Source organism: Bos indicus x Bos taurus, chromosome 20 (assembly GCF_003369695.1).
Source record: "Bos indicus x Bos taurus breed Angus x Brahman F1 hybrid chromosome 20, Bos_hybrid_MaternalHap_v2.0, whole genome shotgun sequence".
NCBI classification, from domain to species: Eukaryota; Metazoa; Chordata; class Mammalia; order Artiodactyla; family Bovidae; genus Bos; species Bos indicus x Bos taurus.
Window position 1 is genome coordinate 31,019,284 of NC_040095.1, and position 19,385 is coordinate 31,038,668.

Genomic DNA, 19,385 nt, shown 5'->3' on the forward strand with positions numbered 1-19,385 from the left:
CTTATTCAACCTACACAAAGCCATTCTACAGTGGCTCACACACACACACATATTTTTGCTGCAACAGAGATAACAGGTGGTCTGACCGTATTATCACTCTGAAATTCAATCTCTTTGAAAGAATAGCATTTTCTTTCACATAAAATATTTTATTTAGTATATAGCCAAATAATGGGAATGTAAGTCAAAAAAATATATTTAAAGTCACAGAGGAATGTTTAAAAAAAACATGGAATTATTACAAGTAAAAAGTACACAACAAAACAGTATGTATAGGATGCTCCCATTTAGTAAAAAATAGAATTATACACATATATATGAATGTTTCAAGCATACACACACACACACACACACACACACACACACACACACACACACACACAAAATACTACAAATACTATATAGTTCCTGGGCTTCCCTGGTAATTCAGCTGGTAAAGAATTCACCTGCAATGCAGGAGACCCCAGTTTGATTCCTGGGTCAGGAAGATCCCCTGGAGGAGGACATGGCAACCCACTCTAGTATTGCCTGGAGAATTCCATGGACAGGATAGCCTGGCAGGCTGTAGTCCATGGGGTCACAAACAGTCAGACGCGACTGAGTGACTAAGTACACATGTATATAGTTCCTAGCAAATTTATAGAGTATGTTTAACAACATCAGGATATCTTTGAGGGGTAAGACTAATTTATTTTCTTCTTTATGCTTTTTCTTATCTCCCAAGTTTTCTAGAAGAGCTTGCTTTAATGTTATTGCTTTAAAAATTCAATAAGGGCTACAGGGAATACAATGATGAATGTAACAGTGCAGCTGTCTTTAAGAACTCACATGTGGACTAATTTACTGAAAATTCTGAAAAGTGCAGAAATGCAAATTAAAAACAGAAGAGAAAAAACAGAGCCAAAAGAGGAGCAGAATAGTACATAAAAATTCCAAATGAGCAAATCCTCAAAAGATTAGGTCAAGAGAGGGAAAGACTGAGAAGGATATTTCAAAATACTATCTTACCCTGATGGCCTACTGTGACAAAAATGTAATAAATGCTAAGTGTGGCATTACAAAATGGAAAGAACAAAAATTAATAAGATGATTAGCTAGCTTTTCAGGAGGAAATCCACCCAAACCTAACATTTATTTCAAATTAAACTCTGAACTCTATAGGTTAGAATTAATTATAAAAGAATCACCCCACAAAGAGAAGAAGAAAAGATATCCTTGGTAAATCTCTCTCTTGTCTTTAGACTGAAAAGTACTTCTTGAATTTCAGCAATGGGAAAAATTACAAAGGAAAATGTCAAGAAATTTAAATATGAAAAGGTATATATTACTATCCTCAGAAGAACATAAACATGACAAAAATTAATACAATAAAAAGTTCATGGAAATTCAAATAGAAACAAAACACTACACTAAGATCCTAATAGATAAATGAGCAGCAAATGCAAATGGATAATTCAATAGAAAGGTAACAACCCAATGAAAACAGTTCACCCTCAGTAAGAACCAAAGAAATGTGAGAACACACACATATATATACTACCATGCGTAAAACAGATAGCTGGTTGGAAGCTCCTATACAGCACAGAGAGCTCAGCTGGGTGTTCTGTGATGACCTAAAGGGGTAAGATGGGGGGTGGGGCGGAAGGGAGGCTCAAGAGGGAAGGCACAAATGCACACATATAACTGATTTATGTTGTTGCATAGCAGAAACTAACACAACATTGTAAAGCAATTATAATCCAATCTAAAACAATAATATATTAAAAAAAGAAAGAAAAAGAAATGCAAGTACAAAGAATGGGATATATTTTTGCCCTCAAAGTGAAAGAGTCAACAAAATCTTGAATACTGCTGAAATGGACGATCTACTGATGAGATTAGGAACTACATAATCTTCCAGGAAAGCATAGTTTATCAAGTGTTTACCAAATTGCCAAAAATACTAATATTCATCTACTAATTCTACTTCCCAGATTTGATTAATCCTGGGGAAATAACTGAAAATACAGATATAGGAATAAAGCAGAAAAAAATGGTAGTATATCATTTTTAATTGACAAAAACTGGAAATACATAAAAAGCTTAACTTTGGGAGAACAGTTAAATAAAATACAGTACATTCAAACAAGAAAATTCTAACAAAACCATTAAAATATTTATAGAGAGTTCTTAATGACTTATTATATTAAGGGGGAAACTTAAAAGAGTATTTAGTGGGGTAAGTAAGAAAGCTATTTTATCTTCATCTAATGTGATAAAAATGCATGGGAAAAAGGCTGAAAGGAAATGGTAAAATGTTAATAGTATTTTTCACTGAGTAGAAGGATCACAAATGATCTTTATTTTCTACTTTGTACTCTACTGTATTTCCAACAAAAGTCACACACTATTTTTATAAAAATAAACAAACAAAGCATAATCACAACCAGTTTCCCCTTTAAGTAGAGGACAGAGATTAAAGAGTTAGTTGTACTAGAAGAATTAAAATAATTAAGAAATAACAATTAAAATGATTAAGAAATAACCCTTACCCAGTCTGTTTACTTACCAACAGAAAACACTTCACTCAAAATCCTCTGCCCTCCCTGCTACAGCAAAGGAAGCTATACAGTTAGGAAAGCCTTTCAAAGACTGAACCCAAATACTTACACAGGGAGACAGAATCATAACTAAGGATGGATAGCAAACAGGAAGATGCACACAGAGTTTTTTTTATATAACATATAACACAGAAAAGAATAAATCCAACGTTTAGAGATGTCCCATAATACCCCAGTGACAGCCCAGTACAGGTCCTAGACATATGGATAAAAGATCAAATAAGCATATCAGGTGTTTCAGGACAGGACTGTATAAGGAGGCAGAAAGATTAATAAACGGAGGCAGATACAAGGGTTTTTCTAGAGGCATGCTTGGGCTTTCCCCTTTTGACTGCTCATTTCTGTTGATTTTATCATTTATTTGCAGAAGATGAGAAACACAAAAAGACCAAAACTTACATCTCTTCAAACCACCCTCCTCAAAAAAAGGAGATTGAAAAAACTCAACAAGGAGAAAAAAATATTAATATATTTCCTGACACAGAACAAACTGTGGGTTAAAGGTGTGGGAAGATGTCCAACTTCATGAACTATTTCTTGGTTTCTTTTGGTTCATGAACATTAAGTTCCTGGTAAGATTACTCAGTTCCCTCCCAGTTGGGAGTTTACTTCCGTACTTTTGCCAAGACAATCTAGAACATCATGCACTCATAGTCATCATTCAAGTATTCATCTATGCACTGACTCAAGTGATACCCATTCAGTGCCTACCATGTGCAGGCTAAATGGGGAAGGAAAGCTGTACTTATAGCTCTGAGGTCTAACAGTTTAGAACTGAAGGAGATTGCATTCGAAGATTAGGGAGCACTTTTATTAGGAGAATAACTGAGATATTTTATAACACTAATTACAGAGTTTCCCAACTGGATGACCATTATTTGGGGTAAGTAGAGGTGCCATGGGCTTCCCTGGTAGCTCACTGGTAAAGAACCTGCCTGCCAATGCAGGAGACAGGGGTTCAGGAAGATCCCCTGGAGAAGGAAATGACAACCCACTCCAGTATTCTTGCCTGGGAAATTCCATGGACAGAGAAGCCTGGTGGGCTACAGTCCATGGGGTCACAAAAGAGTCAGAACGACTTAGTGACTAAACAGTAACAGCAGACAAGAGGTGCCACAGATTAATATAAGGTATTCTTGAATCTCTGTGTACACGCAGAACTGATTGCAGGCTGAAAAAGTGCCTCACACATGGGCACTGTTTCTTGATGTGTGCCTATATGGCAGTGCGTCACACATATTTATTCTGAAATGTGACTGAATTAATAGTAGCTTTCATACTCTTGTGTTTTCTTATTAAATGAATACTAAGATGTAGTTAAAAGAAGCTTACTCCTTGGAAGGAAAGTTATGTCCAACCTACACAGCATATTCAAAAGCAGAGACATTACTTTGCCAACAAAGGTTCATCTAGTCAAGGCTATGGTTTTTCCAGTAGTCATGTATGGATGTGAGAGTTGAACTATAAAGAAAGCTAAGTGCCGAAGAATTGATGCTTTTGAACTGTGGTGTTGGAGAAGACTTTTGAGAGTCCCTTGGACTGCAAGGAGATCCAACCAGTCCATTCTGAAGGAGATCAACCCTGGGATTTCTTGGAAGGAATGATGCTAAAGCTGAAACTCCAGTACTTTGGCCACCTCATGCGAAGAGTTGACTCATTGGAAAAGGCTCTGACGCTGGGAGGGACTGGGGGCAGAAGGAGAAGGGGACAACAGAGGATGAGATGGCTGGATGGCATCACTGACTCGATGGACCTGAGTCTGGGTGAACTCCGGGAGTTGGTGATGGACGGGGAGGCCTGGCGTGCTGCAATTCATGGGGTCGCAAAGAGTCGGACACGACTGAGCAACTGAACTGAACTGAAGATGTAGTTGTTAAAGTGGCAAATTCAAAAACTTCTAGAAAAGACTGCATGCTAAGTCGCATGTGTCCGACTCTTTGCAACCTTATGGGCTGTAGCCCTCCAGGCTCCTCTGTCCATAGATTCTCCAGACAAGAATATTGGAGTGGGTAGCTGTGCCCTCCTCTAGGGAATCTTCCTAACCCAGGGATCAAACCCATGTCTCTTAAGTGTCCTGCACTGGCAGCACCTGGGTTTCTAAAAATAGCTTTAACAACTTCCTGCTATGTGGCAAAAGAATATACCATTGGCCTCTACAACACTAAATTCAAATAGAAAGACTTAGCTTAAACTAAACACCAACAGCTAAACCTTTACTGGAAAGTTCTACAAAATGTTATTTACACCTCTCTGAGTAAATCAGGTCTAACATGGTCATCTGAAATAATGAATTTTCAGATTCTGCCTTAGCAGAAAAAGAATCAAGCCCTCACAGACAACTTTAATGACACCAAAAAAAAAAAAAAAGAGGAAAATTCAGAGGAAACCACTAAAAATATTAAGAACAACAAGACACCAAGATGAAAAAGGTTTACCACAAAGTTTTATAATAATTCCAAAGAACATTTAGCATTACTTACTGGAATTATTCAATGGCATTTAATCAGATGGGGAAATTCCTAACTTCCTGGCCTCTAAGGCATCAAATTAAGCAGGCTCAAGAAAAACTTTCTGCTTTAACAAGAACATAGTATATTTAACATAGTAACAAAGAAATTAATAATATAACTTATTAAATATATTTATCCAAACCAAAATAGATTTCTTGTGAACAAGTACTATAAACACAAGGATAATTTTAATATAATACACTCCTATATTTACTACATGCAAAACAGAGCATGTAAAGATGCTCTGAACTGTAGTATTTATGCATTAAGGAATATTATTCAAGAACACAATTTTACATTGAGCACTGGTGTTTATACAGCATCCTCTTGTCACTACTCTGACTTTCATTTTCTCGACATAGTCCATGAGCTTTAAGGAGAAATGACCTGAAACTACTCCAAAGGCAGGCCTGGCTGGCCCAAGGATAACTTATTGATGACCTGTTCAGAAATCCAGGCGTAAGTTGAGGGGCCCAGCCTACACTGATTGGTTCAAAAGTAGTGATGTTGGGACTTCTTTGGTGGCTAAGACTCTGAGCTACCAATGCAGGGGGCACAGGTTCAATCCCTGGTCAGGAAACTAGATCCAACATGCTCCAACTAAGACCCAGATAAATAAGTAAAAATAAATTTTTTTAAAAGTGAAGACATTACCCAATCAAAGTAAGTAAGAATGAGGGAAAGTGTGCTAAGGGCTTCTGAAAAAGAAGTTTCCTTGCTCTTCAAGAGGGAGTCATCAGACTCGGCTTGCCTTGTCCTCTGGTGGTGTAATGTGCTGTGCACACTGAGGCCTGAAGCTACTTCTGCCTCTACCCCTCTACCCCTGCCTTTCATCCCTGAGGATGAAACCAACCAGAGAGGGCCGAGCTGAGAGGACAAAGGAGCCCAGCAGGGTTTCCCAGAGCATACCTCTCCAGTTGTAACTGGACTTTTTTCCATTACAAGTGACAAGTGAAAGTCAGTCATGTCTGACTCCTTGTGACCCCGTGGGCTATCGTCAGTGGAATTCTCCAGGCCAGAATACTGGAGTGTGTAGCCTTTCCCTTCTCCAGGGGATCTTCCCAACCCAGGAATCGAACTGAGATCTCCCACATTGCAAGCAGATTCTTTACCAGCTGAGCCACAAAGGAAGCCCAGTTTTTTCAGTTACAAGATCCAACAAATCTCCTTTCTGGTTTAAGGCAGATTGTGCTGGAATGTCTGCTTCTGGCAGCCAAAGGCATTCTAACTTATATACACCAAAGGCTCTTTTGGAATTTCAAAATCACAGATGGGGTTCAAATATTGAGTCTTAAAATGTAAAAATGTTACAGATCAGGACAAAAGGCTTTTTATACAAATATATGTATACATAAGGAAAAAAGAGATCATTGGTTACGTAACAGATCGGATGTGGCAAAAAACTGCTGAACATTTTGATCCACTGATCTAATGAGTCTCTGATTCTGCCAAGTGTGGTAGACAGAGCAACACGCAGATCCAACCCCCTCCAGCTCTGTTATCCCTGGAGAGGCTACAGATAGCTGTGTTTGTGAACAGAAAGAGATTCTGAGAGTGAAAGTGCTGGTCGCTCAGTCATGTCCAACTCTTTGCAACCCCATGGACTGTAGCCCTCTAGGCTCCTCTACCATGGGATTCTCCAGGCAAGAACACCGGAGTGGGTTGCCATGCCCTCCTCCAGGGGATCTTCCTGACCCATCAGGGTCTCCCACATTGCAGGCAGAGTCTTTACCATCTGAGCCACCGGGGAGTACGGAATGATCCTGACCTAAGCTTAAATAGTCAAGTAGAGTACGTTACATGTGAATGCTATTCTTGGAACTAGACAAAAATTTTCTCTGCCTAATTAATTATTTGTATAAGGAACCAGAAAGAAAGTCAGGCTGGCAAAATTTTGACTTTTACAAATTGGATGCCTCAAGATATTTGTAAATGTAATACTTAGCAAAAAGGGTAACAGCATGTTTTAGCAGATTAGAGAAATCCCTAAAGATTTAAAGAAGAAACCTAAAAACAAGCCTTTACCCAATAACTAGAGAATACATTTATAAAAATTTTTCCAGGATTACCTTAATAATTTACCTGTTATAGCTATAAAATTCTGTATAGATAAAAATTAGTCAAGGCTTTACCATGCAATCACAATCTATGGGAATTCTAAAAAAAAGGAAAACAACCTACCACACTTAAATGGTAACATAAAAAGGAAACGTATATTATATAATACATATGTAAATATGCATTACATTAAGCAATAGTCAGTCACACAGTTGTGTCTAACTTTACAATCCCATGAACTGTAGCCTGCCCGGCTCCTCTGTCCATGGAATTCTCCAGGCAAGAGTACTGGAGTGGGTTGCCATTCCCTTCTCCAGGGGATCCTGCCCACCGAGGGATGGGTGTCTTCTGCACTGGCAGGCAGATTCTTTACCACCAGCACCACCTGGGAAGCCCATCTAGGTGTACCTCAGCTACCAAAACCCCTAAAAAGATTAATGAATATTTATTATACACTAATTTATAAAACAATTAGGAAGTTATTTTTTAATAGAAATAATACTGTTTATTTTCTTTTCCATGTCAGAAAACTTAGAATGAGATTGACAAAAAAGCCTTAATGAAACAGATATCTTCAGAAAAGTCAGACGAAAAGCAAGTCACGGTTTTCCACAGTGAAATCCATGCTAGATTGCCATCTAATGGCAATGGTTTTGTAACTTCATGAGTTATGTCCATAAGCTTGAAGATTTCAGAGACTATTTCTGACATACCACGAAATGCTCAAGAATGTCCAGACTTTCTACTGCAAAATTTAACGAGCTGTTCAGTCTGGGTACCATCTGCAAGACAGGCATCACCAACGGAAGAAAGGAGATTATGCTAATACTCTACGTGCCAGGCCCTACGCTGGGCTTTTTCCCTTAACAAATCCTCAAAACAGCTCTGTAAGATGAAAATGTTTACCTCCTTTTCAGAGATGAGGAATCTGAAGTTAAGAGAGACACATCAGCTGTTAAGTAGTGGAACTAGAATTTGAATCTACTCTGTCTGGTTCTAAATCCATGATCTGATCGCCAATGAATGGATTAAACATAAGCAGTTATAAGTGATGTCCCCAGTGGCTCAGTGGTAAAGAATTCGCCTGCAATGCAAGAGACTCAGGTTCAATCCCTGGGTCAGGAAGATCCCCTGGAGAAGGAAATGCCACCCCACTTCAGTACTCTTGCCTAGAAAATTCCATGGGCAGAGGAGTCTGGTGGGCTATGGTCCATAGGGTCGCAAAGAGTCAGACACAACTGAAGTGACTGAGCACACACACAGTATAGGGGAAGAGGAAAGCAGCTTTTAGCTCCTCACCAAAATCCACATTTGCTATGGGCTGAATTGTGTCCCCAGAAAAATTCATATGTTGAAGCCCTAACCCACAGTAACTCGGAATACGACTATATTTGGAGGTAGAACCTCTAAATAGATGATTACATTAAATGAGGCCATCAGGGTGGGCTCCAGTCCAGTATGACTGGTATCCTTAAAACAAGAGACTATGAGGACACACACACGAAAAAAAAGACACCAAGACACAGCAGAAGAGGCTCTCTGCAAGCCCAGGAAAGAAGCCTCAGAAGAAACCAAACCTGCCGACACCTTGATCTTGGACTTCTAGGCTCCAGACAGTAAGAAAATAAATTTCTATCATTTAAGCAACACCACCACCACCCCCCACCCCCCAAGTCTGTGAGATTTTGTTATGGCAGCCTTAGCAAACTACCACAATGTTCTCTTATTCCTGTGGGCACTGTTAGACTACAATTTCCAGCTTCCATCACAGTTAGGTCTGACCACGTGACTAGGTCTTTAGCAAGAGAAATGTAAGCAGAGGTGGTATGTGCCACTTCCTGGCATCCCATGCACACTCCTCCATGGCCTTTTGCTACTGGTCAGTGGAACAGAGACAGTATCCTGAGTGACTTTCAGAGCCTCATCACCATTATGGTGATACTGTCATACTTGAATCCCAGAAGACTGCAAGGAGAGCTGCCCTCCAATGTGTCAACCACCTTATTCCTGTTAACTGAGCAGGAAATAAATGTCTATAATGTCTGAGCTCTGGGGTGAATTTGTTAGGCAGCTAGACCACCCTAACTCTTACTGAGACACAGGAAAGAAGGGAGAACAGAAACGTACATGGTGGAAGGTGCTGGTTGTAGCTGTAACTCTATTGGGTCGTCCTCACCAGAGCAGCATCAGTCTCCCAATTCTTTTCATCTCAAGGACTGCCAGGGAGGGGAACACAATGCTCCCCAATCTTGCAACACACTTTGGGAGAAACAACAGACCAAACCAGAAGATTCCATGCCATAAATCTTCCTAACGGATATCTGTTAATTTGGCCCAGTCTCTCACTAAATGCACTCAAACATACTCTAAACAGTCAAGACTGAGACATGATGCAAAACCTCACAACTTTGGCATCTTCTTCTTGATGACAAGTTGTCCTGCTCTGCTGAAAGTTACAAAGAGATGTGTAGACAGCCTGTGGTAACCAACCCCTTGATGTTGCAACATTTAAATATTTCTCTCTGTCCTTCAAAATTCTCAAAACAAATGAAACTTCATACAAGTAATATTACAAAATTCCATACAATAACACAATGCATTTATTGGAGGGGAGGCTGGTATATGAGTCAGATTAGTCAATAAAAGAAAGTTAAACCATTCTTCAAAAAAAGTTGGAAATCACTGATCTGTACAGTTCTGTCATATTGGACCACAATGCTTACAGAATGAAAAGAATAAATCTGAAAAATAAAGCTTTACTTTAGAGAATAACCTTGAGTAGTTATCAAAACAATAATATCTTTGTGGAATTTCATAAATGAAGATACGTATATTGCTGAATCAATTATTCTCCTGCCTAAAAGAACAGATTTGAAAATTACTGTGGAAAGTTACTCTTTTGTACTATATTTCTACTCAATATGAAAGATGGAATCCAAGAGACAGATGGAGATCTGATGGAGAACCAGTGTTGATTTTTCAGGAGACTGTGAGAGCCCTCAGGTTTGGTCTTGTATGTGCAAGGCCCTTGCATATCAAGGGAGAACATCCCCTCCCAATTCCCCAGAGTCATGCAAAACTACCACAAAGCTCCTTTGCAGGCGGATTCTTTACCACTGAACCCCTGGGGAAGCCCAAAAATAAAAAGTACTGTTACCCTAATCTTCATTGTGCCTTAAAAAGGTCCAAGCATATATGGCTTAACCCATTATAATTTATGATCAACCAATGAATAGCCTCCCTGCTGGCTGACAGGATACTTCTAACTCCTGAACAGACCATCCAACTACTTCGTAAGTCTTTCTTCTGAGAGGCCTAGCTAATCGCCTCAAATTGCAAATATGGCAAGAGTCCTAGTTTCGAAAATTTAAGAAAACTAGCTTCCTTTCTTAGTTTAAGACTAGCCTCTGCAGTATTCCTACCCAAGAGTATTCTATCTTTCCTTGGATAGCATTGGTAAAATGAAAGGGTTTGTACCAACTGAGAAAAAAGAAGGAACCCACATTAGCTCAGGAACATCTGCTGAGCTACTGTTGCATACAAGGCTCCGTGGTAAGCACCATCCATGGCAGAGATAAGCCAGGCACTCTGGAGGCACAGGGAGATGGGACAATGACAGGGCAGTGAGCTCAGCACTGCTGGCATTCGAGCCACAGGCAAATGCTACAAATGCAGGGGGAAAAAAAGAGTGTTTACTCCAAAGTAGGGGACAGCAGAAACTACAGAGTAACTGCTGCTGCTGCTGCTGCTAAGTCGCATCAGTCGTGTCCGACTCTGTGCAACCCCATAGACGGCAGCCCACCAGGCTCCTCCGTCCCTGGGAGGAGCTCAGTAGGACTTCAAAAGGCAGAGAAGGGCAGGGACAGCATTCTCAAGAGAAGGAACAATATGTTTAAAGCCTGAACATCCTCAGCCTTGGTACAGATCACAGCAGCCAGCAGGACTGAAATCAGGCCCAGGGAGCGTGAAATTAGTTTAACATGAGGCCCCAAAGCTAAACCGGGACTAGAAACGGAAAGGCAACAAACACTTTACCAAGGGGTACAAAATTCAGAGCACAGGTAAGGATGGGGGTGGGGAGGGAGGGGATGCGCTCCAATCCTGATGACTTTAGATGCCTTTATCTAACAATGCTGGGAACACGAGCAGTCCAAGTTACTGTCCGTATTAAACAAAATTCCAGGCTTTCCAGTGCCATTACAACATGAGGGCAGGACCTGAGGTGGGGAAGGGGAGACCAGGAATGTCAAGTGACCCCACAACGCTCATGCTTTGTAAGCAGGTGGCCATCAGGAAAGGTCCTAAATGGAGAAGGCTATTTCCATCAGGGTGGATTTACTGTGTGCCCCATGGCACTCCTAAGTGTCTCAGGAATTTAGGCAAAATCTGCTTAAACAGTCAGTGCTAAACCACTGCAATTCCTCCTCACCTGGCCCCTGTAAGTCCTAACTTACCAATCAGATTTTCAATCTGATTCAGTCTCTTCCTGATTAAATATTTCAAGTCTATGAAGAGTCTCTCTAGGTACTTTTTAATGATGACCCTAAAGGTCACAAGAAGGTTGGGAGTGCTCCCTGGTGGGTACAGAACCACAAACTGACACTCTCCACTAGGCCCTCTCTTGAAGTTACCTGCCATTAAGTTAAATGCTAGCCCTCATCCATCGCACAACTCAACTGAGAGGATCTAGAGGATCCAGACAGCATAAACCAGATGCCCATTGACAGATGAATAGATAAAGCAGCTGTGGTACATAAATACAATGGAATACTACTTAGCCATAAAAAGGAATGCATTTGAGTCAGTTCTAATGAGGTGGATGAACTTCAAAGTGAAGTCAGAAACAGAAAAATAAATATCGTATATTAACACATATGTATGGAACCTAGGGGCTTCCCTGGAAGCTCAGCTGGTAAAGAATCTGCCTGTAATGCAGGAGACGGAGGTTGATTCCTGAGTCAGGAAGTTCTCCTAGAGAAGAGATAGGCTACCCACTCCAGTGTTCTTGGGCTTCCCTGGTGGCTCAGATGGCAAAGAATCCACCTGCAATGCAGGAGACCTGGGTTCCATCCCTGGGTTTCGAAGATCCCCTAGAGGAGGGCATCACAACCCACTCCAGTATTCTTGCCTGGAGAATCCTCATGGACAGAGGAGCCTGGCAGGATAGAGTCAGTCTATGGGCTCACAAAGAGTTGGACATGACTGTGCAACTAAGCACAACACAGCATGGAATCTAGGAAGATGGTACTGATAATCTATTCATAGGGCAGTAGTGGAGATGAAGACACAGAGAACAGACTATGGACATGGTTGGAGGGGAGGAAGGAGAGGGTGAGACGAATGGAGAAAGTAGCGTGGAAGCACATACACTACCGTATGTAAAACAGATAGCCAATGAAAATTGGCAGTGTGAATCAGGGAACTCAAACCAAGGCTCTCTAACAACCTAGAGGGGTGGGAAAGAGTTGGGGGTGGGAGGGAGATTCAAGAGGGAGGGGACGTATGTGTACCTGTGGCTAATTCATGTTGATGTGTGCCAGAAATGAAACCTATATTGTAAAGCAATTATCCTTCAATTAAAAATAAACTAAAAAAATAAAAGATAGCAGGCAGCATAATAAGCAGCTAGCTATAGAAACATCTCATTCTACCTACGATCCTCCTAAGTACAATGCAATTGTGTGTCCAAGCCCACTGACTAATGTGTGCCTAGGAGGAATGAAAATTTACCCACTCGGCATGATTGCTGCCTGAAGCAAGCTAACTGCCCATGCTCCTCTCTTAATGTTCTTATCCTGGCCAGGTCTTCAGCACAGCCGTGAGGATCTCTGTCTAAGGAATTGCTACTTGGGGAACTTCTGACATTTGACTTAATCCCCTTTGGATCCACTCAAGGAAAACTTTAGAACAACTTATGCTCCAGCAGTCTTTCAGGAGCAAGACACACACATGCAAAGGCTTGGGACAAACGTCAATAAGGGTATAATGCCAAGGGCACTATTTTTCAAAGAGCACGTGGACCTTTATATAATTCAATCTTTTTTTTTTTTTTTAATGCTCATACTTTCAAGTTTCAGTCCCCTAGGGATGTGAAAGATCTTTAAAAGACCATCTTCCTTATAATATTTGAATTAGCTTTTCTCTTTTGGAGGGTTTACTAAAAAAAGTAACAGAAAAGTCCTTTAAGATCAGCCTTATGAGTGCAAGCTCATGTCAATGGCACTGGTCAAGGACATTGTACAGGTTTAAAGTGCTCTGAGCCGGTTGCTTCAGAAAAGACTGAAAACAGGAAAGGCTCAGCAAAACAGATTCATAAAACTTCCTCAACAACTTCTTTTTGCATAGTATAGTATATATTATATTCCACTATCATATAATTTGACCTGTTGCTAAAGTATACTTACTATTAACTTGATTTTTTTTTTTTTTTAAATGAGAGGTTAAAGTCAAGTCAACTCATCATATGCCCCTTTTTTAGGTTAAAAAAAAAACCCTTTGTGGGGTAGGCCCAGAAAGTCCAAATGTTTTTTATACAAGAAGTCTTGAGTTCTATTACTTAAAGCTTTACAATCAATAATAATTCTATGCTGTGCAGTAGAAACTAACATAACATTGTAAAGCAACCATACTCCAACAAAAATTTTTAAAAATAATAATGATAATTCTATACACTATGCCCAAATTATCCTCAGTTCTTTATAAAGAATATGGCTTCACTGAAACTACCAGCTTCAAAGCCTCCCCATTTTACTGCATGAGTAAATGCTTTAGCACCCTCTACTGGCCACTTGTTATATCTACTCAGGTCCTAACTCCTCTGGCCAGTAGCCTGCTAACCTTTCAACGGTCACATGGTGGCTACAGCAACCTCACCTCCTTCAAAACCAACTGTGTAAGAGGTGAGCCAGCAGCCACCGCCACAACAGGAATGGATGACCCTGAAGTGCTCTCCTGCCGTGGCTTGTCCATGAGTCCTCTGCTGCCAGCAGATTTCACAAATAGCAGCTCCTGTCCTGTCTGGTCTGCACCTGTCTCCAGTAACCAACCCCAGTCTCATTTCCACACACAGATTCCTCTAGGGGCTGAGCCCAGATCACCTTCCCGCTATCTGCTTCATCTGGCCAGCTCCAGGGGGATGGAAGTACCTGGAGAGAGCAGCTCACCTGTCAGGTACCATGTGGGCAAAGAGGACACAACGGAGAGCCTGGGAGGCACAATTTCCCCCACAAGCTCATAGATATGATGCCAATCAATCTCCTGCTGTTAGGTGTATATTAGCCAGATTTGGCAGGGGCAGGGGGAGGAGTGCCAGAAGAGAACTTCCCACTTCCCATAACCTCATGACAAAGCAGCTTCCCCTGATCCTCCACAGTCCCCTAGAGAAAGCGAAGCTCCTTTATAGGTTCAAACGCAAGTAATCTGAACCTGTAAGCTCTCATTATCTGGCCCACTTTCTTTTGGAAAGGGAAAAAAATAAGAGTCAACTTGGTATTCATTATTCAATAACAGAAGGAAAGGACAGGAGAGGAAGTAGCAATAAAAAAGAGGGAGCCTCTTCACGCCCAAATCTTGCTAGATCAAGCTACTGTGTACTATTTACTATTGATAAATGCTGGCTGCTTGGATATCCATCATCTATTGACTGAAAAATATTCTTTAGAAGAAGATACTGTAAAGGACTTAAGTGATTCCTTCTATCAAGGAGCTCATGATTTGGGTGCAAAGACCAAACACTTCAAAGGAAGTAACTAGAACATGACAAAGTATCATATCCTTTAGTAAAAAAATATATACTGGAAATTCCATAAATACATACACACAAAGCCCCCTCTCTTTATCTCTCATGTATAGAAAAACAATCATCAAGATATTAATAATGGTCATCTCTAGTGGAACTTTCAATGTATGCTTTTTTCCTTCACATTTTTTAGTACTGTTTGGATTTCCTATAATAAGAATGTAGTATCTTAACAAAGAGAACAGAAGTAAATTAAAAACCAATTTTTCAAGGGTATAAACAGAGGAAACTACTTATAAATCTAATATTGTACATAATCTGTAAACACAGATAAAAATATACAGGAAAAGAAACTGAAGAAAATATATCACATCATGAATGACCATTTTTCTCCAGAGGCCACAGTGATTTTGTCTTTTCTGCCTTTCATGTGCTTTCTTATTTTCTAGAAGTAAATCTATCTTTACTTGAATCCTGACGTTAAACTCACTCTCATTTTAAAATACCGTTCATAAAGGCGCTTTAGCAATAACCCCTGATGTAATGACACACCTGGAATAAGAGCTGTGCTGATAAGGATGTCCACCTCCTTACACTGTTGAGCAAAGAGCTTCATTTCGGCCTCAATGAACTCTTTGGACATCTCCTTTGCGTATCCTCCTTGTCCCTCACCAGATTCCTTCAAATCCACCTCCAAGGGCTCAGCACCCAAAGACTTAAACTGCTCCAAAGCTGCGGCCCTGGTGATTATTGAAGGGGAAGCAGCAGTTATTTCAGGTCCTTAATACAGAAATTAAGATCATCATTTACAGAACTTATTTACAAAACAGAAAGAGACTCACAGACTCAGGAGAACAAATTTATGGTTGCCAGGGGGGAAGGACGGGGGGAAGGGGTAGTTGGGGAGTTTGGGATGGACATGTACACACTGCTATATTTACGATGGATAACCAACAAGGTCCTACTGTATAACACAGGGAACTCTGCTCAATGTTACGTGGCAGCCTGGATGGGAGGGGAGTTTCAGGAGAATGGATACATGTATACCTATGGCTGAGTCCCTTTGCTGTCCACCTGATACTAACACATTGTTAACAGACTATACTCCAATACAAAATAAAATGTTAAGAAAAAAAGATCATTTGTATACACATTGTTAAGAAAACTATAAATTCAAAAGTGGACACTCCTTTTTTTGAGATCTCTGACCAGACTGTTTCCATTTTTTTCTAAAGACGGGTAACACTTTTATGATATTTTCTCCTGGAAAAAAAAAAAACTATAGGAAATTCTACTAACTTAATTAACTAAATCACTTAGCTAAGTCACAAAAGAAATTTCACTACTGCCAACTCCAGTCATCAGTTTTGTTTCCTGACAGAGGTCCCATTGTCAATGATGAAGTGAGATCTGACCAACATTCAGATTTGACATCAGTCAAATCCTTTGTAAACATTCCAACTATGGGGACTTAACCACATAAAAGACTCTTACTTAGAAATATTGTTACAAAGCGATTTTTGCCCCTAGTCCGCACTAAATTGTGTTTGAGAAAAGCAATCTATAAATGGCATAAATAGTAAGAAGAACCAACACAATTAACTTATGTAAAAATGGCATAAATGTGAAGAACCAACACAATTAACTTATGTAAAAATGCATTCAGGTTAAAAATAAATAAACACTAGCCAAGTTCTATGTACTAGCTGGAAAACCAAAGCCAATAAAGCTCTCAGCTCTAGTGTGTTTAACTCACCACATCCAGTCCACTACAGTGAATCCCAATCTCCCTAATGACAACAATCACTCCAAGTACTTGTTAAAAATTCAGGGGAGGGAGGAGGGAGGAGGGTTCAGGATGGGGAACATATGTATACCTATGGCGGATTCATTTTGATATATGGCAAAACCAATACAATATTGTAAAGTTAAAAAATTAAAGTAAAAAAAAAATTCAAATTGCCAAGCTCCTCTCCAGAACCACTGAAATTACAATCTCCAGCAGAGGGACCAGAATCTCTATTTTTAGCAAGAGCTGCAGGTCATTCTTATCATCAGGGAAATTTGGGAAACAGTAGTTAGTGGTCTAAGCCCTTCAGCCCCATGATAACCGCCACGGTCAGGTAGGATGTAGAAGGCAGGGCAGGAAAAGTAAGGCATGGATGAACATGAGCTTCTCTCCATTTCTGCCAGCTTGAACAAGGACGTTCATACCTCAGCCAGAACTGAGGACAGCAGAGAGAGACAGAAAGATCCTGGTCCTGGATAGCCCTGATGAGTGATGAGCTGCTGCCTCTAGTGTGAAAAGGGAGTCCTTCCCCCGGATTTTCACTTCAGATATAATACATTATCTTTTGAATTATTTTTGGCCGAGCAGCACGCAGGATCTTAATTCCACAATATGGATCAAACCCAAGCCTCCTGCAGTGGAAGTGTGGAGTCTTAACCACTGGACCACAGAGAAGTCCCAATAATCCACTGTCTTACACTTTAAGAAAGTGACAGGGCTTCCCAGGTGGCTCAGTGGTAAAGAATCCACCTGCCAAGCAGGAAACGAGGGTTCAATCCCTGGTTCAAGAAGATCCCCTGGAGGAGGCAAGGGCAAGCCACTCCAGTATTCTTACCTGGAAAATTCCATGGACAGAAGGAGCCTGGCAGGCTACAGTCCACAGGACTGCAATAGAGTCTAACATGACTTAGTGATTAAACAACAACAAAAAAGTGTGTTCTGAAATGAACATTTTTTTTCATGTATTTTTTTTATTGGAGTATAATTGCTTTACAACGTGTGTGTCAGTTTCTGCTGTACAGTGAAGTGATCAGCTATGTGTATACATGTACTCCCTCCCTGTTGGACCTCCCTCCCCACTCCCCCCACGCCCCACCCCTCTAGGTCATCACAGAGCTCCAAACCAAGCTCCCTGTGCTATACAGCAGCCTGAAATGAAGAACAATTCTAATCAAACTTCTCTTTTAAAGAAATCCTAGGAAAATGATGATGTGTCTGCTTTAAACAAATATGCAATGGACATAATCAAGTACTTTCATCTGGAGGCTCTACTGCTGCCCAATATACTTCACCTGCTTCCATCCTTCAACGCAGAGCATGCCTCTCAACCCCCTACCCTTCACCCCCGCTATTGCTCTGCAAGATGTTGCTCATACTACTCCCCTTCTTCAAACTCACAACACCTTTTTTCAAGCCCTGCTGCTGCTGCTGCTAAGTCGCATCAGTCGTGTCCAACTCTGTGCGACCCCATAGACAGCAGTCCAACAGACTCCTCTGTCCCTGGGATTCTCCAGGCAAGAATACTGCAGTGGGTTGCCATTTCCTTCTCCAGTGCATGAAAGTGAAAAGTTAAAGTGAAGTCGCTCAGTCGTGTCCGACTCCTAGCGACCCTATGGACTGTAGCCTACCAGGCTCCTCCGTCCATGGGATTCTCCAGGCAAGAGTACTGGAGTGGGGTGCCATTGCCTTCTCCGTTTCAAGCCCTACCTAGTGCCTAAACACATTTCAAGCAGAAATAAAACACAGTAGAGAAACAGAAGAAAGTCAGGAGAGAGATTAGCAAACCCTGCCATCTGGTCCCATTGCTAATCTACGTGAAAATACAAGTCTGAGTGTGAGTTGTTTTCTTTTTCTTTTTTTAAATAGTCTCTGATGTACTGTGTCTGGGTCCTTAAAATTTTTTCCCCACTAAGTAATACATTTTCACTTTGAGTAAACTGTGAAAAAGTGGAAATATTTTTAAATGGAAAGAAGTCATACAACAGTTTCAATGCACTACTTCAGTTTATAAATTCTAAGGAAAACATAATATTCACCTGAAGCAAAATGTTTTTACCTTAAAGCAATCACGAGTATAGCACTCACCTTGTATCAAATCCCCTAACAATGGCACCCATGGACTTGGCTGCACCTGCAGAAGCCAGCCCAGCAACGCCACCACCAACTATCAGAATCTAGGAGAGAAAACAGAACCCGCGTGTTTAAAATACAGTTCATGATCAAGTGATTATGTAAAATCATCAGCCAGTACCTCTCAGGGCCAGGTATCACACTTAGCATCCACCATTACACCCAGTGGTGCTGGTGATGATATTCAGTCCTCAGAAAATGTACTGAGTGGATAGACTACCCTTTAACTGGACCACCACTGTTTTTCAAAAGTTTAAAATAGGGCTTCCCTGGTGGTCTAGTGGTTAAGAATCCACCTGCCAATGCAGGAGACACGGGTTTGATCCCTAGTCCAGGGAGATTCCACGTGCCAAGGAACAACCAAACCCTTGAGCCACAACTACTGAAGCCCAGGAGCCCCAGAGCCCGCGCTCCGCAACAAGAGAAGCCACCGCAATGAGAAGCCCGCACACCGCAAAGAGAAACAGCTCCAGCTCACAACTAAAGAAAGCCCATGCAGAGTAACAAAGACTCAAAACAGTCACAATTAAGTAAATCTTAAAAAAAAGTAAAGTTTAGAA

The 19,385-nt window shown here is 40.8% G+C and overlaps 1 protein-coding gene across 3 annotated transcripts in view; it reads right to left on the reverse strand.

Moving 5' to 3' along the window:
• The window catches only part of NNT (nicotinamide nucleotide transhydrogenase), a 92,180-nt gene that overhangs the window by 49,772 nt on the left and 23,023 nt on the right, over positions 1-19,385 (reverse strand). For all 3 annotated transcript variants that reach the window (XM_027520555.1, XM_027520557.1, XM_027520558.1), the window contains exons 6-7: positions 18,781-18,869; positions 15,459-15,646 (exon numbers count right to left, since the gene is read on the reverse strand). In XM_027520555.1, the coding sequence (XP_027376356.1) occupies positions 15,459-15,646; positions 18,781-18,869 (277 nt within the window). The remainder of the gene's footprint in view (positions 1-15,458; positions 15,647-18,780; positions 18,870-19,385) is intronic.